The sequence below is a fragment of the Lucilia cuprina genome, chromosome 4, assembly GCF_022045245.1.
Source record: "Lucilia cuprina isolate Lc7/37 chromosome 4, ASM2204524v1, whole genome shotgun sequence".
Lineage (NCBI taxonomy): Eukaryota > Metazoa > Arthropoda > Insecta > Diptera > Calliphoridae > Lucilia > Lucilia cuprina.
The window spans coordinates 20,417,909-20,442,447 of record NC_060952.1 but is presented as its reverse complement, the minus strand read 5'-3'; the positions used below and the strand labels follow the sequence as shown (position 1 = coordinate 20,442,447).

The following is a 24,539-nucleotide window of genomic DNA, read 5'->3' as shown; positions in this document are numbered from 1 at the left end:
AAAAAATCAATTAATTTAATTTGAAAACGAATTTTACAGTATGTGGAACGTATTTGACAAATGTGTTGTGGGACGTATCTGGCCGACGAATTTAACTTCACACCCTTTCTTTTTTTTGTATTTTCATTGTAGTTAACATGTTAATGTTAAAATAACAAGTAAAATATAACGGCAACAATTATATTAGTTAAATAGTTAGTATACAATTTTAGTTTTTTTTTTTAGTTAGCGTATTAATAACCCTTTTTTAACCTAAATATTGCTATTATTTAGTTGTCATACATTTTTATTATATTACCTTATACTCCTTAAACTATGCTAATATTTTTTTTGCGTAATATTATAAAAACGTTTTTACTTCCTCTAACTTTCTAATTTATTAAAATTATTTAATATTGTAATTTCATTGTTTAGCACATCTTTCATTTTGTTTGAGAATAAATACAAATATTTCCATTTACATATGTATGTGTTGGAGTTGTGTTGTTGTTAAATTATTGTAAGTCATTTATCACGGTTCGATAACATGATAAATTAATAAAATATTTACCAATAATTAGTATAATTTCAGGGTCATTTGATGTTTATACCCTACATCAATTTAGTGTAGTTGGTACAATGGATTTGTGCTGATGTTTGTAACACACAAACATACGCACCTTAAAGTATACCAATGGATGTAGAATCGCTTTTTGAGTCGAGGATGTAGAGTCCACCTCTCTTGCCGAATGTCTATGTAAAGCAAGTGAAAAATACTTTTTTGACCCAAGACCCAAGATGTCTACTTAAAATCGGTATAATCAGTCCATTATTTTACCTAGCCAGCATACAACAGAACAGAACCGAAGAGATTTATGTTTGCGTTAGTTATTATGCATAATATTATCATGGTATTAGTGTTTATAAGTAAATTTTGACAATCTAGCCATTTTATGTGGAATAGGGTCAATAGAGATCCGATCATTACTTAAATCAGCAATATCATATATACTTTTATAAAACTAAGTTTTGCCAATTTTTGAATAGATACAAGAACATTGAACATATTGATGAGCTCAAAAGCACCTTTCGAGAGGTACGGTCGTATGGGAGTTATACAAATAATTGGGACGATTTTTGTTATTTTTAATATGATATGTTCTTGGATTAAAAGATACATCAAATTATTTTGAAAATTGCGAATAGTGCACACAAGGTTTGCATGGACCCACACACATACGGACGGACATTGCTAAATCAATAGTGATTCTGAACCCATTGGTATACTTCAAGGTGGGTTTAGGATCAATATTTATGGGTGTTGCAAAGGAGTTTTTTGTATATTATAAGTTATTATATTGGGGATGTGCTGGTACTTTTTCATTCTTTAATTGCTACTTTTTGGGGTTTCTGCAATATTATACTTGATCCTAATAGAATCTATCTACATATGTATATAAAAGTCTATGTATGTTTATTTGTTTGTTTGTATCTTATACGAAGCTAAACTACTGAACCGATCTTCTTGAAATTTTCATTGTGTTCTCTCTCTATATGGATGGAACAATACGCTTCTTTTTGTTTTGGAATTTCGAGTCCTCAAATTTTGTCGGAGCTACTTTAGTGTCAATATGGTTATTTAGGACAAAAAGTGGGGGAATTAGCATTAGGGAGCGTGGCTCCTCCCACATAAATAAAATACAAAAATTCGGTAATCTTGGAAACTATTGCATTTAGAATCTTAAAAATTTACAAGAGTAACTTAAACATTCATGTAAACATATTGGGAAATAAATTGGTGCCCCCATGGGTAGTCTGGCACCACCCATTTTAATAAAATATTAAAATTCGTTTATATGGGAAACTAATAGATGCCATATTGGGAAATAAATTGGTGCCCTCATGGGTAGTCTGGCACCACCCATTTTAATAAAATATTAAAATTCGTTTATATGGGAAACTAATAGAACTAAATTCTTCGAATTTTGCATCAAGAACTTCAATACTGTTTTGTACATTTTGAAGAAAAAAGAGCGGACTTTCATCATGGGGAGCTTGGAGCCTCAAATTGAATAGAAAAATTCGTATATCTGAGAAACTATTAGTGCTAGAATCTGCAAATTTTAATTGAAGGATATTTACATTCATTTGAACATTAAAAGAATAACGAGCGTCCGCCCGATATGAATTAAAAAAAATTTTGTATATCTGGGAAACTACTAGAACAATATTCTTCAAATGTTGCAAAAGGAGCTATTATATATATTTGAACATTTTGGAGAAAAAAATTACGGAGTGTGAGTCCCCATAAGAAAAATTCGTATATCTGAGAAACTTGTATAGCTAGAATCTTCAAGTTATACATGAAGAACACTGACATTGAACATTTAGAGAATAACGGAAGGAATTTAAATGGGGTCTTGAAACCTCTTATATAAATTAAAAACTAAATTTCGTATATCTGGTAAACAATTAAATTTTTTACAAATAATATATCTGGAAAACTATTAGAATCATCAAAATTATTAAGCAGGTTTTTTATTTATTTTGCTTTTAGGGTAGCAAAGCATACTGGGTATAGCTAGTAAAAATATTTAAGAGTAAATTTGTTGGTACTTTTAGAATATTATAATATTTAACCCACAATGTTGAATCTAGATATCTGAATGAACGGGTACTTTTTCGTCATTTAAATGGCACTTGTTTGATTTTCTAAAGACTTTAAAAGGGATGTTCTGGTACTTTTTCGCTCTTCAATTATTAATTTTTTGATTTTCTGAATTATTGAAACTAGAGACATAAAATTAAACATATAGAAACCTGATGAAATCAAAATCTATAGGAGTGAATTTTTTTGTACTTTTTTGTTCTTCACTGAATGAACGAAAATATTTAAAAGGAATGTTTTCGGTACTTTTTCGCCATTTAGAGTCCTGAATCAGTAAAATATTTGGTACTTTTTTTTCTTCGACGATTTTAGGAAGAAATAATTTTAATGCCAACATTTTTAAACAAATCGAAAAAAGTTTTATTATTTACTTAATTTTACACTTTTCACTCGATTTCCGGCACAGGCTACGATTGGACTTAAATTTTTACACTAGTAAAGAAAATAAGACCCATCAACCGCATATGTTCGAAAATAGGACATTCTTCATTTTATATTTACAACACATTTATTATTAGTGGCTATATAGAATTAAGTATAGCTGAATATCTCTTATTTGTTAAATTAAAATTAATTTTTTATTAATGCCACCACAAAACAACTCTTTTAATTTTAGTTCATTATTAGAAATAGAATTTATTACAACTGCAATGACCACTTAATTAAAAATGCACAAATGTTTTTTAGTTACAAATTTATGTTAATTAAACGTAAAAATTTTCCATTTTGAAAATAATATAATTTTTTTCTAACAACCATTTCATGTTAGTTTTAACTATTAGTACCTGTTACCAGAAGACATGTAAATGCAAAAATATTTAATATTTTCATTTTTTCTATCTGTTTATTTTCCTCAAAGGAAATATAAGAATTTTATTAAACAATTTATCTTTAAACTATTTACAAATGAATTCTTCAAATTGTCGTTAACACGGTTTGAATTGCAACTGATTTTGACTGATTGAATATTGGCGAATTTGAATGAAAAAATTATAGTGCTTAAACGCGATATCGACACAAATCTTATCTAATCCACTTACGCCAAAAAATGTTTTAGTTATCTGCATTTGTTTCTAAATGTTTTAATGGAACATATTCCGAGTATTGATTACAAATAGTACACGAATTTTTGTTTCTCTCTGACGCTTTTATTTGTTTAATATTACTATTTAATTTCTTATCTTGAAAAGTTTTTTTTGTCATTTTTTACAGAAAAAAAATAATAAAAAAAACATTCAGGTGGTTTTTAGGTGTAGCAGAATGACTAAAAAAAGTTAAAATATTGTATATAGATGTAGATACTACAAATATATTTTTCTATTTTTCGTTGAACACCTGTCCAATTTCTCATTTAATAAAATCATAAAACAATAATGACTCTGGGACAAGAACAATAAAAATAATAAAAAAATATATTGTAATATTCTTAAAAAAATTATTATAAAATATAGTACTATAGTTTTTCAAGATTATGGTTTTTTAGTCATTTATTAGATAACTTAATAAGATTTTGGTGAATTTTTATTTTAGATATATAGGACAAAAATAATACATTTTTTGAAAAACCATTTTTAGAAGAATATTTTAAATTTGGAGCAAACATTTCAGGGAAATGTTGAAATTTCTAATAGAATAAGCTATAATTAAGGTTAAACATTAGTTCGGGCCATGTTTTATTAGACAAATTGAAACATAAATTTTAATTGTATTTTTTAGTTTTTTTAATAACAAGCTCAACTGTGAATCTAGCTCGATCATTTGAGGGGAGGGGGGGTTTAAATTCTGTTTTTATACCCTTCACCTTCGTGTGAAGGGCATATATAAGTTTGTCATTGAAATTTCTACAATAAAGTCTATGTATTCTGGACCGTGATAGGTGACGATTAAGCCAAGTCCGTTTGTCTGTCTGCCTTTCTGTCTGTATGTGTTTGCGGTGGTCTTTTTCATCCACTGGGTAGACTTAACAACGGTCTACCATCGCCCCTGAATCCTTCAATAAAGAACTCAGGTCGTAATTTTTGTACATGGATTGGCTCGGTCTACATACAAGCACTTTTCTGAAGTACTCGAGCTATTTTATCTTTGACCATTGCTGCCCCGTTGCTTAACTTCCGAGATTTAAAACATCACTTCCATTTACAACCACGATGATGGAATGGCTTCTGTTGATTAGGCAACAGCACCTAGAGACGTAACCGGTGACCGAAGTACGAATCTATCAAATAAGCCGAGACTATGTTCTTACTCACAGAGACACACTGTGGTAATTCTGATATGAACAGAGTGTACTCTGAACATATCTGGACAAGGAAGTAAAATTCAATGGTATCGTTTGTATATGATACCTTTCATTCTTCATCATACAAACTAGCACACATCTCATTTATACGACACATACGTGAATCCCGAAGGAACTTCAACCAACTGACTAGCCAGGACATAGTCCTGTGGGCAACTGGCCTCCCGTAGTACCAGATTATGCGGTGCTGTGGTTTGACCTCTTTTCAATCTATGCAAGGACTAAGCCAGGCAGTAGACTGTAAACAATTTTTTAGTCCCAGCCTGACTAGAGGTATTGGAAAACCCCTCTATTCCTCGGGATTGCAATAACACCAAGGTGGAGGTTTCACCAATGTAACATGCGCCCGTTTATTGAAATCAGTTTTTAGAAGACCCCAGACATCTGCGATATCCCAATCTTTAATAATTCTATTAGACATTTAAAATCAGCAAAATCGGTCTATAAATGGCGGATATATGAGGAAAAATCTAAGACAACCTCTGAAAATTTCATAAAAAAAGAAAATGCTTTCATGCTTTGATAAATAAGCAACAACAACACTGTTTATGCTTTCATGCTTTGATAAATAAGCAACAACAACACTGTTTATTGGAAAAAAGATGTATGGGTGGATATATATTGGTTTCATTGCGTTGTGTGTTTAGTTTTTATTTTTTTTGTGTATTTCGTTTGTTTAAATGTCTGTTGGTTTTGTGCGTTTCGTATTTAGTTTTTTTTTTTAATTCGAAGAATCTAAGACTTACAGTTTCTTATATATAGGATTTTTTCTATTTATTTGATATCTGGGTACCTAGACCCCTAGACAAAAGTCCGCCATTTTTTCTCCAAAATAATAAATATTAAAGTTTTTTGTGCAAAATTTGGTGAAAATAGTTCTATTATGTATGTATTTAATACTTATGGAAGGTGACGCTCCTCTAATTGGCAACCGGGCAATTTATTACCAAAAATGTTTACATGTATTTTAAAGTTCTTCATGCAAAATTTTAAGATTTTATCTTTAATAGTGGGAGGTGCCGACCCACTCATTGGTAGTTCACCAGTTTATTAGTCAAAATGTTTACATGAATTTTAAAATTTCTTCACACGAAATTTTCAGATTTTTACTGTAATAGTTTTCTAGATAAATTAATGCTTGCATATAATTTATATGGGAGGTGCCACGCCCCCTAAAAAACACATTAACACTAAAATGGCTCCCACAAAATGTTAGGACTTTAACTGTAATCTCATATATACTGATTAAATATTTTCGTAATATGGGCGTGGCTCCTCGCCCTCTTAAAATTTCAGAGTGTATTCCTCTTCCAGACATACAAGAATACACTATGTAAATTTTAGAAAATAGCTTCAGCCATTTAGTAGTCTATAAACTTCAAATGTACAAAAATTTGAACATTATTAACCGGTTTTTTATATGTCTTATATTCGAACCATTCGAAAAAAAAGTCAAATAATCAGACACCCTTATATATATGTATGTATGTAAATGACTACACTTTCTTTATTTTACACAATATTTTATTCATTTACCCCTATTTTTACAATCTCTAATTATTCTTTTACATAAAGACTTATTGAAAGTTCTCAAAAAAAAGTTCCTAACAAGAAGAATAAATGGTGGTGAAAATGAGGGTTAAAGTTAACAAATTATCAAATTAATTTTAATTCAACTATAGAAAACAATGAATCACAGCTAGAATAATTAAAAAAAAAAAAAAAAACATTAATAATATACGTGGTATACTTCAGGGATTAGATTTTTTAATGAACTATTAAAAGATTCAAAGAAAATAAACTAAATTTACATTATATACAGAATATTGAATTAAAAAGGAACCATTTTGTTTGACAGTTCTTGAGTAGAGTTAATTTTTGCTTATAAGCCCTTTTACAGTTTGAAATGTCTGTCTATAGTCATTTAATAATGGAGAAATATTTAAGAATGCTTTCTGTATTTAGATGAAAATACAATGACATTAGAAGTTAAGTTGAGGCTATGTTGATTATCGATCCATTTAGCTATGCCGGTTTTTTCATTGGTCTGGAATAAGCTAATGAGATTTTCCACAAATGTTTTCTTAACATTACGATTTCACCCATATAAAAATATATAAGTGGTGATTCGGAATAAACTTTAAACAGTTATGAATATGGTGATTATGAAGGAATCGTCGCAATATAACTCTATATTAAGGTTTTAATATATACTATATAAACATAGACATATATAAAGTTACGTAAGTGTTTATTTACTTTATACATACGTATGTATGTATGTTAATATGTACACGCGACATTTATTACTTTTTTTTACTCACTATCAAAAAAATTGAAGGATATATAGTTTCTGTCATTCCGTTTGTAACACATTGAAATAATAATCTAAGATTTATTAGATACTAAAACGATCTAGCCATGTTTGTCTGTCTATTGAACGAGCTAAAGGCTATACAAATATGTTTAAATAATGTAGTTTGTTTAGTATCGGTCCATGATTTCACCTAGCCTCCATATAAGGTTTCCTTCAGATTATGGCTTTATAGCTAATAAGTTGCTTTAAAATATCAGGATAGCAATGAAATTATCCTTAAATAAGCTTTATGGGAAGTAATTCTCCACTTAATTGTATAAGGTTCAGACTATATTTGACCATAATACCCACTACAAGGGGTCCTTCAAACTTGCTTTAAAATGCCAGGATAGTAAAGAACTACTACTTACTATTTTATTGAAATCTAAATTCCTCTGTCAAATTTTGATCCAAGAATGGTAAACCTTATTATAAGCTCAAATTAATTATATAAAAGCTATGTGAAATAATGGACCTTAACACTTAAGAAATTTTAATAGGCTTCGTCCATAGGACAAAGTAGATTAAGTACCATATTGCTCTAAATGTTCTTCAATATTGTGACCTTCATTTTGATTACAAACCGATCAATCAATACGATCTCTTTCGGGGGTTCAGTTGCTTTGTTTCGATAAATTTCATATATTTTTCACTGGTTTTTAGTAGAAATTTTAACATTTTTTAATTCCGTATTTAAATCATCCCAAAATAAGTGGATTTGGTAGATTTGCGCTTTTAGCTAAAACCTTTATTTATGCAGTTGAAAAAAGTACAAAAAACAGAGCAATTTTAGAAAAATTCTAAAAGATCGAATTCGAAAATCTCCTTTTTGGGATTGATAAAGTAAAAATCGAAAAAAAATCTATATATAAATTTGGGTGCCTCGGTAGGATATATGGTAGTGGTTCAATTTGTGTTAAACTCGTCCCATTATATATGAAAAACAAACAATATTTTCTTATCACCTTTTTTTCTAGTATTTTTTTCTTTATTTTTAGCACTTTCTATCATTAAAAAAATAATTCTAGCACTTTTTCCAAATTAGGTTTTGGCAATACTGCTTGGGAGATAGATGAAATGATGGACCGATTTATACATTTTCAATAAATTTTAATAGTTTTCAAGGACAATAGAAGACCACTTACCATATTTCATTTTAATTATCTTAAAAATGTTGACCTGTAGTTTGACAAGGACAGACGGAAGGACATAGATTAATCAATTCAGATCAGCCGATTGGTATATTTTAAGTTTAGTGAAGAAACAATATTATTGTGCGTTACAAACATCAGCACAAACCCCGGGTATATTGTGTATAATTGGTGTAATGCAACATTAAAAATAATTCATATTTATTTATTTACACATAACTTGTGTAGGGTATCATATGATCGGTCATGCTCGACTTTCTAACATGTTTTTTATTGTCATTAATTTCTAGCACAAATATAAAAAAAACATACACACAAACTATAGTGACAATTAATGTATTTCCTTTGTTGAAATTATATGTACAAAAGACGTGCGGTTATATTTGTGTATACACATATGAAAACTATAAAAACATATATATGTATATTATTATCATTATGGTGGCTCCACATCATAAAAACCCAAAAAGTCCATTTTCTAAAAATCTTCATAGGAATCTTCATATTTCCAGCAAAAAAAAAAATTCCAATAAAGCGAAAAAGAAGTAGAATTTACTCCATGGAAGTACTGAAAAAGATCTAAAGACGTGATGATTTTAACACAGGCTTGTCATAGGAGAGATGTCTTTTTAATTTGATTCCAAATGTACTACGTCTGTAGTCATTTTTTGAAAGTTATTAGCAAGTGAAATTTGTTTATTATAGAATACAATTTCAGTACAAAAAATATATCTTCAATTAAAAAAGGATACTTTTTGCTTCTTTGGAAGTCAATAAACATCACTTCCACAGAAGGTAAAAATTCACATAGATCTACTTTTGAAGTGGTGATAAATGTTACTTTTTTAAAAGTACTTTGTTTTATTTTTGCTGGGATTTTGTCTCTTACTTGCACTTATATTTAATTAAATCGTAACAAACCCTATACTAAATATAAAAATGTGTATATTTTTTATATATATATATATACAAATTGTTATTATAATTAGTTGCAAAAGCTAGCGACATGGAGATTACTATCTTCGTTTCTTTATTCTATACATGTAACTTAAAAAAATATACTTTAAATATTATTAATATTAGTCGAAATGTTGAAGTTATCACTAAATTAATAAATTTTCTACAGGTTCCAGTTATGATTTCAAATCCTGTCATTGAACAGTGAAATTTTTTTCCAATAAACTCAAGCCTGAATAAAATTTAAAATGTGCTGTTTCTAGATAACGTACGAGTAGTTTGGCTGCAAATTTTAATTGTAGTTTGTTAATGTAACAAAAACAAAATATAGTTATCTAGAAACAACACTTTAATTTCATTCAAAAATATAAAAGGGTCAATATCTCAACCTTTGGTTATCGTTTAACCGAGAGATATACTGCCGACTAAAATAAAATTTCTATATAAAAACTATAAATTAATTGTTGGAATAAAAAACAACCAGACATTGAATATTAATATTTTAATAATTTACTCACTGGGAAAAGTTGATTTGTTTTTCTATATATTTTTAATTTACTATAATAACTTGTTATAAAATCTCAATTAATTTTATCTCTTCGATCTTTTCATATATTTAAATAGAAATTTATTATAGACTTTATACACGCATTTTTTAATACAATTGCATTGAAAATTTGTATAGGGGCGATTTAAAAATACATTTTACATTTAAGATTTAAAACTAAAATTTCAGAAATGTTCATATGAAACTTATGTAAGAAAAATTTTAACATATGTGTGTCAAAGGATCTGTGGGTAAAATGGTATCTGATCGTTATGAAAATCTATAGAATGAATTAGACTTACTTAAATACATAGATTTAAGTTCTATAATTTTTTGAACAAATGGTATCTGATCGTTATGAAAATCTATAGTATGAATTAGACTTAAATACATAAATTTAAGATCTATGATTTTTTGAACAGACACACAACTTTGAGCTAAAAACCGATATTTACTGGCCGAGTTGTATGACTGTTAGTTGTAATGTTATACCGATTTCAACAATTTTCATCCGCCTTTGGTGTAACAAGAGATCATACAACAAATTTTCTTGAATTACACAGGCCGACAAAATTCAAAACCCTTAGTCCAAGTTATACTTTTCTAAACGATTGAATCTAAATCCGATTCTGATCTTAGAATTTCCATCAAAACAGTGAAACGAAATATCATGTGCTGAAGTTTGAAAAACCCAAGAGTACTTTTTTGCAAAATCCGAATATCATGTCAGAATTTCATCATCACGTTACAAGGTATTGTAACCAGTTAAACGCAATTTTTGGTCCTTTTTGATATTCCAAAGAATAAAGTAGATATCTCAGATTGTAAACATTTATTTTAAAACTAACTAATAGACTTTTCCATCACAATTACAATATCGTGTTCTGAAGTTTGAAAAAACAAAATTCTTTAATCCAGAGACCAAAGTGTATTTTTTTTTAAGAAATGAGCTACGCTAAATCCGAATATGAGCTCAGAAATTCTCCGTCACGATTTAAGATGTAGTGACCTGCATAATGAAATTTTTGGACCTTATCCTAACGTAATAACAGCGCCAACTAAATTGAAGATATCTCGGATTGTAAACCTTTATTTTAAAGGTAAAACAAGCTGACGTACAAGATTTTGTAAATAAAGTTGTTTTGGCGCTGTTTCAAATATGGCAAAAATTTCATTTTACTATGGATATCTGACATCAACCAAATCGATGTTTGAACTAGACGGCTGAACAGATTTTCTTAAAATTTTCATAGCGTATTCCTGTATGCCTGGAAATTTCAGGTGGGCGAGGAGCCACGCCCAGATTAAGAAAATATAAAATCCGTGTATTTGGGATAGTATAACAGTTCGAGCCCTCAAATTTTGTCGGAGCCACTTTATGATTATTTGCGATAAAAAGTGGGCGGACTAGCATTAGAGGGCGTGGCACTCCCATATAATTTAAATACAAAAACTCGTTTATCTTGGAAACTATTACAGTTAGAATCATAAAATTTTGCATAAATAACTTTAACATCCATGAAAATATTTTGGGTAATAAATTGGAGGACTACCCAAGAGGGGAGCGGAACCTCCCATATTAATTATATACAAAATTTTTTTTATCTGGAAAACTCAAGTAACAAAATTTTTAAAATTTTTCACGTAGAACTTTAATATTCATCTAAACATGTTTGAGGAAAAAGAGCGGACTTTCATCTGGAGGGATTGGAGCCCCCATGTGAATAAAATAAAAAACTCATATAACTGAGAAACTATTAAAACTAGTCTCTTTAAATTTTACTTAAAGAACTTTGACATTTAGAAAATAACGGGCGGACTTTCAATGGGGGCTTGGCACCACATGAATTAAATACAAAATTTCGTATATCTTGAAAACCGTTAGATAATTCAACATTTTTCAAAGATATATAGAAATTGACGAGCTTGCAATAATTTGCATGACATATCTCATGTAAAATATTGTTAATCTGGAAATCTATTGTAGTTTAATAACTTAATAAATATTTGTTTTGATTATGATGGTAGCGAAGCACACCTGGTATAAGCTAGTATAATATATAAAGTAATGGATATATTAGCTCTGCGATCAATATTTCGATATGTTATAAACATAGATATAAACTTTTTAAAATTTAATAAAAAAAATGATTTCCTTTAGTCAACAGTTTTTTTTTTTGAATTTTGTCTACCAGATTCAACGAATAACTGTATCTAGAGAAATCAAATTTATTGTTAATTTTAACATTAATCAAGATTGACCTGAAGTCTATTTAACTTGTCCCACATATCAATAAAATAATATAGGTCAATCCGTTAATAAAGATACCAAACTAAAATACAAAAATAAAAGAAACGCCTAATTGTTTGAATTCCTAACTAAAGGTAAATAGAACATGCACAGACCCAAAGCACAGAAAAACACATATCCTTACAACGAATAAATGCGATTTAACAATTACTAGTGAGGGTGGGGAGAAGGATAAATCGACTGACGATATAAGTAAGTATGTAAGTAGGTAGTTTTTATTTGAACAGCAGTAATTGGACGAGGGTAACTAAAGGTATTTATTTGTAGGCAATTAAACTTTCGATTTTGAAATATGTATGTTAGATATTTTCAAATGTAGTCCAAAACGTCTGTCTACTGTCTACCAGTCTAACAACAAAATCTATTAACTGTTAAATACATTTTTAATTAAAGGTTTTCATGGTGTTCGTACGATATTTAAACCATTTTAATCAAACACTTCATGGCTTGTATTATATATTTTTTTTACAAAAATACAACTTTATATTGTGTAATTGATATTACTTATAAGTTAGAGCCAATATTTTTTTATTTATGGCTAGAAATAAGTTTTTTTCTATTTATTTTTTTTTTTGTATTGTACATACCTTTTCTAAATCCCAATAAAATGTTGTAACTAGTTAATCCTTAAAAAGTAAATTTTTATTATATTTCTCTTTTTGTAGTTTGATAAAATTTTCGTTTTATTCTTCTTTTTTCCTTTCTTAAAAATATGTCGTTTCACTTGTTTTTTATTAGTTTTTAACTCTTGTTTTTCTTTTTTTTTGAATTCATGGAACGAGTATTTTTAACTTTTCTTTATACATTCTTTATAGATCTATATAAATTATTTATATGATTCACTTGAAAATTCAAAGCAGTAAAAACAATGTTGTATGTTTAAAATGTTTGTATGTAGTTGTAGTAGTTTTTCTTCTATTTTCATGGTTAAAAAATATAAATTTATATAAATATACTCGTAGTTTATAGTGTAAACTTTTTACTTTTACTCCGTATTAAAACAACTTAAAATATGATAGTTCTACAGGAGGGTAGTTGGTTGTAAATATAATAGAAATTTCTCAAAAGATAGAACAGACATGACAAACATTGTTTTAAACTAAAAAAAACGTTAAAGTATACTATTCGCCTATTCCGAGTACTTATCACAATATGTATGTGTCATAATTCATTTCAAGTAAATTTCCGGAGAGGGATCTATAAATGGACTTAGAAGATTACTTTTTAAAATCTTTTTATACGTTAAAAATGTTTACAGATTACATGCTTTAAGGGTCTGCTACGAATTTTTTCATATATGGAATCATGTCGATGTCTTACGTTCATTAGTCCTATGAGACACTAGTTTATACACAATTTTTCAACAAAATCGTTTTAGAACTTAATGAGTTTCTTGTTTCTTGTCATTCGTCTAAATATATATATGTAGATACTTATTAGATTCCATAATTGGCAAAATCAGTCTAGGTTTTGCATATCCCCCATATAGAGACTTGAACTTTTTGGAGGATCGGTTCATTATCGACACTACCTACTGTCTCAGAATTGAGAAAATAATAAGTTAAATTCGACCAAATATGAAAATCTCTCTACCAACTTTTAGATAGATTTTTTTTTCAATATTTCGGGGAAAATTTTTAAAAAACATAAAAAAATGTTGGAGTTCGGGAGACCTGATCCTCTTTTCCTCAAATATTGTGAGAGATTCAGAGTTGTGCGAGTAGATCAAAACTTGCCGCCATTGTTTTACTGAATGAATAAAAATCGTAATTGTAATAAACGCTACGTATACGTAATATGGAATAAATATGAATTAAAAATTAATCATACGTGCAGTAAATTGTCTTACAAGCAATATTCAAATTCAAAAAAATAACAAGTAAGACTGCTATACTCGGCTGTACCGAATCTTATATACCCTTCACCATAATGTACTTAAAAAACAGATAAATACTTAAAATACATAAAAAACAAACAAAATACATAAAGCAATTCAACAAGCAGACTTCCAAACATACATATACGAACAAAAATAGAATACCCAACGAAATGAAACCAACAGACATCCAAACATACGAAACAGAATACACAAATATCAAAGCAAGAACAAAATTTAATTTTTTAATGGAATTTTAAGAGGTTGTCTCGAACTTTGGCTTACATCTCCTATGTTTATGGGCCAATTTTGCTGATTTTAATAATAAAATTTCTCGAAAGCAAGATTGATAGAATTATTAAGGATTTGGATCCTGAAGATATCTGGGGGTCTTCAGAAAACAGATCTGAACAGACAGACATGGCTTAATCGACTCCGCTATCAATAAGGATTCAGAATATACATATATATTTTATAGGATCGGAAAATTCAATTGTATACAATTACAAACGGAATGACCAACTTCGAAGGGTAGAAGAATATAAAAAAATATAAAACTAAACTTAAAATTGTTAAACAAAAGTCAAACATTTTTTATGTTTTTTAATATTGTTTCGAAAAGTTCAATGAAATAGTTATCTCAACAATTTGGAAAAAATTAGCTGTTCGTAAAATTTCTTGTATTGATTTTAGATCTATTAGATTGAAACACAGATAATTGATTTTTAGACTAAGTACAATTAACAATTTATTATGCACTAATGATGCGTAGACTAACTGACTGAGACGACTGCAATAAACTGACTGACTGATTATACAAAAAGAGGATATACAAAATACATAATTAACAAGCGAAGAATAATATGATATTTAGAGATTTAATTTAACACTGGACTACAAAAATTATTTTGAACATTAGCAATAATGTTAAATTAGGATCCAATGGTATAAATCTTTTCATTTTTTTATCCATTAAATCAAATTTATTTTAAAGGATATTAAAAATATTTCTTTCTTATAATAGAAAATAAAAAAATGAGGAATTCAATTCAAAATTTTAATTCTGAATGGTTAAAAATCGCAATTCCAATAAGTACTGCGTATACGTAATATTTAATAAATATAAATTATAAATTAATTATACGTACAATAAATTGTCTTGCAAACAATAGACAAAACTGTTTTATATTAAGCAACTCAGATACATATGTCATCAGTGTTTTATTTTATGAAGTTATATACAAAACAATAGTTATGGATCATCATGCTAAAATTGAGACTACTCTGCGCACACATATAAAGAGTTCTCCTGAAAGTACTGTGAAAGTAGGTCTGGTTGAAAACTAATCCAAATTTTTGCCAAAACACATATTCCATTTATCATTGTGATGTTCATCCATCCATTCATTACATCGGAGTAATCCCAAAACTACTTGTTTAAATTATTGGATTGCGTAATCCGCCACATGATTCCATGTAATGCAGGCTATGAACCATGTTGTATTAAAAAACTATATATGATCCATGCCTGCATTACATAGAACTACTAAACGGATCATGTACTCCAACAATGTGTACAGGTATATAGTTTTTGGAATACATTTTTCACAACTTAAATGGATCATATAGTCAGGATAGTTTAAGGGTTCTTTTAAAACAACTACTTGGAAGCCAGTTGTGAAATATATTTTCTGCATGATATATTATCTGAGGATTTTGGTCAAACGTGGCCCAATGTATGTATGTCATATTTGCAGCATAATTACATATGTTTAATAGAAGCAAACTAACTTATACAAACTTTTTAAAATTTTAGCACTTTAGTTTCCTACACATGCCTACAACGTCAAAGAACCTAATAAGGAGAATTTCATATATATCATATATTATTTTCATATATACATGTATGAATATATTTCAATCTTATTTGTCTTTGAACATTATTTTGAAATTTTTTAATTATATAATAATTTGCTTATACCCTAAAAGTTTACAACAATAACTCCCCAAATAAATTGCTTTGTTCAAGTATATTTAATTTTCATAAAAAACGAAAAACTTTAACAACTTTAACAATAGAAAGTACATTTTAAATATTTCTATTTCTTTAAGTTTTTAATTCATACATTAACGCTGTTGTTAGGATAAGTAAGTGTATGTATGTCTAGTTCTACATTTCCATATGTGTATGGTAAAGATCAAATATCTACACTTCCGTTTCCTCTTTAATATTTTTTTTTTATTTTCGTTTGTTGGTAATGGGTTTTCTTCATTTACACATTCACTCACTCGTTCGCTTACAAACCCGCTCACAAATACTCACACACAAACACAATTTAAATTTTACTACTCGCTTTGTATAGTTAGGTTTTTTGTTGTTATACTATTTTGTTTTTGTATTAATAAACATGAATAGATTTTATTTATTTTTTTTCATAGTATTCAATCGATACTCATTAAATTTTCCAAAAATTATAAAAAAAAAAATATATTTAAGAATCAAACACTCCCAGTTACTGAAATATATTTAATTAAAATTAATGGCGTTTTGGAAAAGAAAAACTTTAATAACCTTTTTATATACATATATTTTTTACTTTTAAAACTCTTTGTTATATGGTATGGGTTTTCTAAGAATTTGTACAGTATTATTTACTTTATTTAAAAATTTTATTAATTTTATTTAAAAATTTTATTAATTTTATTTAAAAATTTTATAAATTTTTCTCATTTGCAGTAGTTTTGGATTAAAATTTTATTGCTTTAGTTTAAAATTGATTTTTTTGTCAAAAATTTTATTTAATTATTGCCTTAATATATGTTCTTTTTAACTATATTTTCCATATAACAAATTTAAATTGTTGTTAGAATGATTTGTATAGTTTTATTAGTTTTTTTTTAACCGCGCGCACTTTAACCGTTTTATTTGAAAATTTCCATCCTTTTCGAAAAAGTCATTTAGAGCGACTGACATGTCGCCAAACATTATTTGCTTGATAGCGGTATTCTACCCTACAATCTACTTTAGCGATTACTAATACTACGACAATACTATCCAGTAAACCAAACAAACACCCACCCACAAACCAAATCTCATGCCAACCAACTAACGAACCACCATCCAACCAACCCAGTATAAAATCTATCTCTTTATTATTTATTCGTTCGTTCGTTCTTTCGGACATTCACATACTTTTTTTGTAAGTCTATACAATGTTGTTGTTTTCACCTTAATATTTTTTATATCGAAAAATATCTTTACCATATCTACTATAGTTTGTATGTCCAAATGTCTGTCAGTCAGTATGTGTGTAATCGTATTATATACAACAATAGCATTTTGATTATTGTACTGTTTACATAGAAATTTATATATAAACCAGTTATGGGCACATATATAAATATATCAAAACATATATTTCTAACCGTAGTTCTAACCACATTAAAACTCTTTCTTAATAAACACCGAATGATAAATAATTACATTAACTTTGGCGTAACTGCAATAATATAATTTTCAAACATGCATACATATAGTACATATATAATACATTTAAAAAATTGCCCATATATGCATTAAACTAAGTTTTACTATATACTTATACTGTTTATGCATGTTTGTATTGAATAAACCAACAATTTTTTTTAATATACATAAGTATAAAACAGTTTTCTTGTACTCATATCGTTGTAAAGGAAGCAAGAGTTTATTTTATCATACTCAATTTTGTTGGTTCTGAGGTGAACAACCTAAATAGTGCTTAAACAACGAAATAACTTATTTACTTGCACCCCTCACCTTTGTGAGATTGTCATTGCTTTACAATATAATGTTTCGACCTACTTTCTGGATCTGTACAGAAATAAAAAAACCTGATTTCAACAGACAGATAGACGGACATGTCCATAAGGATTCAGAATATATATACTTTATAGTGTAAGAAAATTGTTATGAAAATTACAAACAGAATGACAACCTTCACATAAAAAATATAAAACAAATATAAAAAATTTCGAAAAAAGTAAAAAAAAAACTAAATTTCAAATTGTAAAACAAAAGTTGAACTTTTTTAATTTTTTAATATTGTTTCCAAAAGTTTAAAGAAATAGTTAATAATCTTAACTATTTGAAGCAAATTTTGCTAAGAACAATAGCTAATAATTTATATACATGGATGGGAAAAACACATGTTTAGCAAATATGTTAAACTAGGATCCACTGTAATGAATCTTTTAATTTTTTTTATCCTTTAAATCGAATTTATTTTAAAAAATTTCATAAATATTTCTTTTTTATAATAGAAAATAAAAAAAATAGAAAATCAATTACAAATTTGAATGCTGAATGTTTAAAAATCGCAATTCCAATAAACACTACGTATACGTAATATTTAATAAATAAGAATTATAAATTAATTATGCGTGCAAGTTGTATTGTAAACAATAGACAAACTGTTTTATATTATAAATTAGATATGTTAACGATAATTTATTTTATGATGTTATATACAAAAAACAGTCATGGATTATCCTACACTAGGACTAGTTTAAAACTAATCCAAATATATGATAAAAACACATTCCTTTTAACATTGTGATGACCTAGGTGAAGACCATCTATTCATTACATCGGAGTACTCCCAAAACTACTCCCTTTTTTAAATTATGAGATTGCGTAATCCGTAACATGATCCCATGTATTGAAGGATAGGATTACTAAACGGATCATGTTTTCCAACAATGTTTAATGTAAATTTGGTATATGCCTGGTACCAAATTTACACCAAAGTGTTTAAAAATTATCAATAACATCCGTTGTCAATGTATATACATGCGTATAACAATACTCGTTGTCGAATTCTAAATTGTATACACATCCGTTGTCTAAATATTAACAAATGTGGTTTCAAGTTGGTACCAGGTGTGTATTTTTTCTGTTTTTCTCTCTGTGTATAGAAGGCGGATTCGATTAAGCTATTTCCATCTATCTGTTTTTATCATTAGGGTAATGCTTTCGAGAAGTTTGCTCTTTAAAATCAGTCAATTAGTAAGAGAAATATGAGCAAAAATCCGAGACAACTTCTGAAAATTTTATAAAAAATGAAAATATTTGTACATGTTTTGACAAAAGTGAAAAAAGCAACAACATACAACAACATATGGTAAATGTTGTTTCTGCTCTAAATTTGCTTCTTTATATTGTTTTATTATTGCTTAAAGCAGAAGTGATTTTAAAATTTAAAATATAGGTAATATAGCAGATATTTGGTAGTGACTTGTAATTGTAACCACTTACCCATTAACATACATTTCAATGACTACTACATATCATTCTGATTACATAGAAGTACTTTAATAACGTCTTATTTATAACGTGTTTTATAAAATAGTTTGTAATTCATTAGTCAGCTTCTACTTAAAGGTAAAAAAGTGAAGCTGTATAAGTTTTTTCAAAATGTATTAAATATTGAATTCTGATCTTCAATTCTTCAATTTTGTATAAGAATATTAAATATAGTTATTTCAAATGCAGTGACAAACTTATACACACATACATCTTTTATTATTAAGAAATCATTATCCTAGCCCACAGATTGCCCAACACAGTTTTGCATTATATTACAAAGTTATATTTACTGTTGTTGTTCTTTCTATTATAAATTTTCTATTTTGTTAGTTTTTCAACTCGTTCCTTTTGAGTACTCGTAGTCTCTTTACTACTCTAAGTAGTTGTTGCTGTTATAGTTTTCGTATAATGATTATTACCAAAATTCAACACTAACAACAGGCTGTTTTCGATTTCTTTAGTTCAACTATTTCAACACAAGTACTTTTTAGTAGATTCAACAATTGAAAAAGGAAATAACACTCATACACATTTACAAACTTATTTATTTATATGTATATATAACCCAGCAACAAATTAATGGAAAACCGACAAATTGAAACAATGTCTAGATATGTGATTGCAACAAAACAAAATTTGTAAACCAAAAAAAAAAAAAAATGAAAAATGTAGAAAAGTCGAAAAACCAATAAAAATTATAAAATCTTGTCATTGGAAGAATGTGGTTTATTTTTGAGATCAAGATACCGGTGGCCTTATACTAGCTAATGAGCTGTTAAATATCCCGTATGGAAATTTACACACAAAAAAGTAAGCAGCTGGTTTTTCATTATAAATAAGGCCGCTAGTAGTTAATATGTTTGCTGGGATATGAAGTCAATTTACAAGTACATTTGGAATTAGTTGTGGTTGTTATTGTTATTATTATTATTGTAACTACTTACACAGTATACCAGTAACTTAGATATACAGTATTTATTCGATACCGTAAAAGTCTGAATTTTTTATTTACAAGGGTTTGAAGGCAGAAAAACTAGGACAAAAACATTAAAATACTTAAAAATGAAGAGAAATAAAAAGCCACGGGTGGGAATCGAACCCACCACCTCCGGTCTACCAGACTAGAACACTAACCACTAACCTACCGGAGGCCACTGAGTTAAATATATTTTATTTAGGTTTTTGGAAAATAATTTAAAGTTTTCTTTAACAACTTCCTAGTAAAAATTTGCATTGGGAAATATTTAGAAATAAAAGATATTAGAGAAAAATTCGAATCAAATTATTATTGAAATAAGATTTTGTCTTATGTTTACCAAAACACTAGATTATGTCCTGTATTTACTTAATAATAACTTACTGAAGTCTTTCTGTGTTAGCGAACGTGGTAAGTAATAATGAGTTAAATGTCAATGAGTAAGTCGAATCGAACCCACCGCCAGACTACCTATCGAAGGCCACAAACTGTCGAGGCCACTGCCATCTGTTAAGACTTTTTACATAAAAAATAAATATAAGTAAACAAAATCATCTTTATTTCCCCATTTGAGGTCTCTTCATTGAAAAAAAAAAAATGTTACAAATTAAGATCTTAATTTACTTTATTCCAATGAAAAAAAAAACAATTTTTGGTTAAATAAGTTTATAAAAACACCAACTGTGTTTTCATATTTCTTACAAAATTAATTCAATTCCCTTTTACCTTGTGATGACATTTCTTTCATTTAGTTTTAATTTTTTTATTTTTAAATTGGGTCAAAAGTCTACAAGAAACCTACTTTAATAGTACTTACAATTTGTTATTTCCCCACTTGTACATTTTTTTAACTACGCAGCATGTTCGTAAGTTTTAGTCATAAAATAGTAAGTCATACAATGACACAAAATATCCTACTATTAGACTGGCATAATCTTAAATTCAGATTTTTTGAAAAATCCCAGCAAAAACTATGTAATGACTTTCAATTGTAATCACTTACCTAACAACATACTTCTCAATGAATTGCACCAATTGCTCGGGTTACATAGAAGTAATCTAATAAGGTCTTACTAATAATGTGTTTTATAAATACCTTCTAGTTTCGTATTGAAGCTTTTGTAGTATACTTTTTTTATACAATTTACAATGATTTCTTTTACTAATTACTTGTAAACGTTTATGGTAAGTACTTGCCTACTGTTTTAATAGAGACTTTTATACTTTTATATAAATAAATTAAAGCATTTTAATTACTTGATTTCCATACATGTAGATAAGGAACATATTAACCTCGAATTCCTTCTTAGCAAAAAATCTTCAAATTTTGGAAATGAGTAATCTAGATAATATAGTTATTTAATACATTACCTGGTAATGTCATGCCAATTATCTAAAGAATCAGTCTAATTTTCTAAAGCATCTATCCAAAGTTTGTGTTTCAAAAAGTACTATAAAATAACTTGTTAATAGAGCACTGACTAAGCGCAATGACTAATAAATAAAAAAATAACTGTAGAGCCAGATTTAAGATCTTGGAAAGTCGGGTAAGCACATTTGAAACCAGTTATTCACCATAAAAGTAAGTGCTTCCACATTGCTTCAATATTACTTGCCTGCTCACCAAGTAAGTTAAGTTTTTCCTCGGTTTATTTGTTCAAAAGTTATTTAAAAGTAATGAAATGTAATCATTAAGCATTCAAAGTAATTGTTTTTGGTTTTTGTCAATCTTGTAATAAATAAGCGATATACATGTGTAGGTGTGGTTAAATGCAAGAAATATCCTTAATGAAATCAACTAGCAGGAAAAAGAGTTTTATAAACGATATTTGAATGCTGCAAATTTTTTTAGTTTTGTGAAAGGATATTAATGGTAAATAATGCAATTAATAATGCCATGAGCTATACAAAAAATCGTTTACGAATTTTAGGCTGTTGTTTATAGTATAACAAATATAGATTATAAATGTAGGGCATAAGAATGTCCTAGTATTTGTTCCACAATAATTTCCTTGGTTAATTTTTATTTTCTTTTTAATTGTCAATTAAAATGGCCACAAAGTAAAAGCCACCAGCAGTAGTCATAATTAAAACCACTAACCATACTGAGACAGCAAATAACAACCAAACCCAACTATCAAGTCAATAAATATCAGGGGACAGAAACAATAACTTTTATATATATTCATGTGTATGTACATACAAACCTCTCCCTCCTTCTTGCCACTATTAAATTCCACCACTCTGGGACAATAACATTCATACATATACAATATTACTAATACTTGTATTTACACCTACACAAATATGCATGACAAAAATTTCGAATAAAAAATAAAATAAAACTAATAAATAGAAACGGAACTAATAATAGTTTGCGAGGAAATTAAATTACAAATGTATAAATGTACCTAGAAAAAAGTACTTTTTAAGGAACTTACAAAGAACCACGTGTTGCTCATTTTAATATTTAATTTATTTATTTTTTTTTATTTTAAAATTAGACTCATTTTGAACAAAATCCCCACATTTCATATACGAGTATCACAGAACTAATATGTACAAATCATCAGAGTGGTTCATGATTTATTTTAAGACATAAGGATTATGATTTACTTATAGTAAAATATGAATTGTAACCATATTTTCTTTAAATTTTCAAAATCTAAAGCTAAATCACAAAGCTAGACAAGGTACACCTGAAATTGGAAATTTTTACAAATAGTCTTTGAAAATTCTTCGAGTTTAAGTACTTTTTTGTTAAGAACTTGTACAAAAAGTACAACGTATTTGTTTTTAATATATTTCAAATAAAGAAAAAAACTATTAAAACTCCAAACAAATACATAAAAAACATATTATATTTACAGGAATAGAGAAAATAGTCAGAATTCAGACATTCGAAGACTAAAGGCAACCAGAAAATGAGTAAAAAACAAACTAAAACAAATACATAACAAAATAATTCAATAAAATCGTGTTGTGTTTAATTCGAAATATGTATGTATGGTATAAACGAAAATACATTTACAAACTTTCAAAACTGATATAATAAGTAAATGGACAGAAGACAGAGCCATACACAGGTGTGCTAGAATAAACAAAAAAAATAAATACTAAAACAAGAGACAATATTCTTCACCCGAAAAAAAACAAAAATGTATATAAAAGAAGTAATAAAAAAGCACGTAGTTCACCATTCAAATTCAATACTCTAAGGACAAATATAAATGAAAAATATCTAAACATTGTATTTACGAGTGTATCTGTGTTTACGTTATTGTATCTATTTAAATGTGTTTGTCTTTCTACCTGTACATTTTCATAAGAATGTGTCTCATGTGAAATATGAATATGACAACTGGTCAATCATTACTGACATCTGGATAAATGATTGTTTAGCTTTCTGTTGTCTACTTCTATGTAGGGTTTTGCTAATGGGAAATGTTTTCTGTTGATGTTCTTGTTTTTTTATTTGTTTGTTTTCATTCGAACAACTGTTGTTTATTTTTTGTGTTTCTATTTGGAAAACTTTTACACAGTCCAACACAGCAAAGTTTTAATATTCAAGTTTATATGAATGGACAAGAAAAAGTTAATTATAGTATAATCTACTAGACTTTAGTCTATGGTCTATGCTATAGTATATTTTGGAGTTTAGTCTACAGTCTAGTTTACAGTCAAGTCTATAGTTTAATCTATAGTTAAATCTATAGTCTAGTCTATAGTCTAGTCTATAGTCTAATCAATAGTCTAGCCTATAGTCTAATCAATAGTCTAGCTTATAGTCTAATCAATAGTCTAGCTTATAGTCTAATCAATAGTCTAGCCTATAGTCTAGTCTAGTCTATAGTCGAGTCTATAGTCTAGTCTGTAGTCTAGTCTATAGTCTAGTCTTTAGTCTAGTCTATAGTCTAGTCTATTGTCTAGTCTATAGTCTAGTCTATAGTCTAGTCTATAGTCTAGTCTATAGTCTAGTCTATAGTCTAGTCTATAGTCTAGTCTATAGTCTAGTCTATAGTCTAGTCTATAGTCTAGTCTATAGTCTAGTCTATAGTCTAGTCTATAGTCT

The 24,539-nt window shown here is 27.9% G+C and overlaps 1 protein-coding gene across 4 annotated transcripts in view; it reads right to left on the bottom strand.

The window, feature by feature from the left end:
- LOC111680085 (rh5-interacting protein) overlaps nt 1-24,539 on the bottom strand; it is a 53,937-nt gene that overhangs the window by 9,375 nt on the left and 20,023 nt on the right. Inside the window, exon 1 of one of the 4 annotated variants that reach the window (XM_046950179.1) lies at nt 12,856-13,007. The exons of 2 other annotated variants lie outside the window; for them this stretch is intronic. Coding sequence is in view for 1 of the 2 variants with exons in the window: in XM_046950178.1 (XP_046806134.1) it covers nt 3,433-3,478 (46 nt within the window). In the remaining variant the exon portion in view is untranslated. Of the gene's footprint in view, nt 1-3,432; nt 3,720-12,855; nt 13,008-24,539 lie in introns of those variants that run through there. One more of the 4 variants, XM_046950178.1, reaches the window with a different exon arrangement.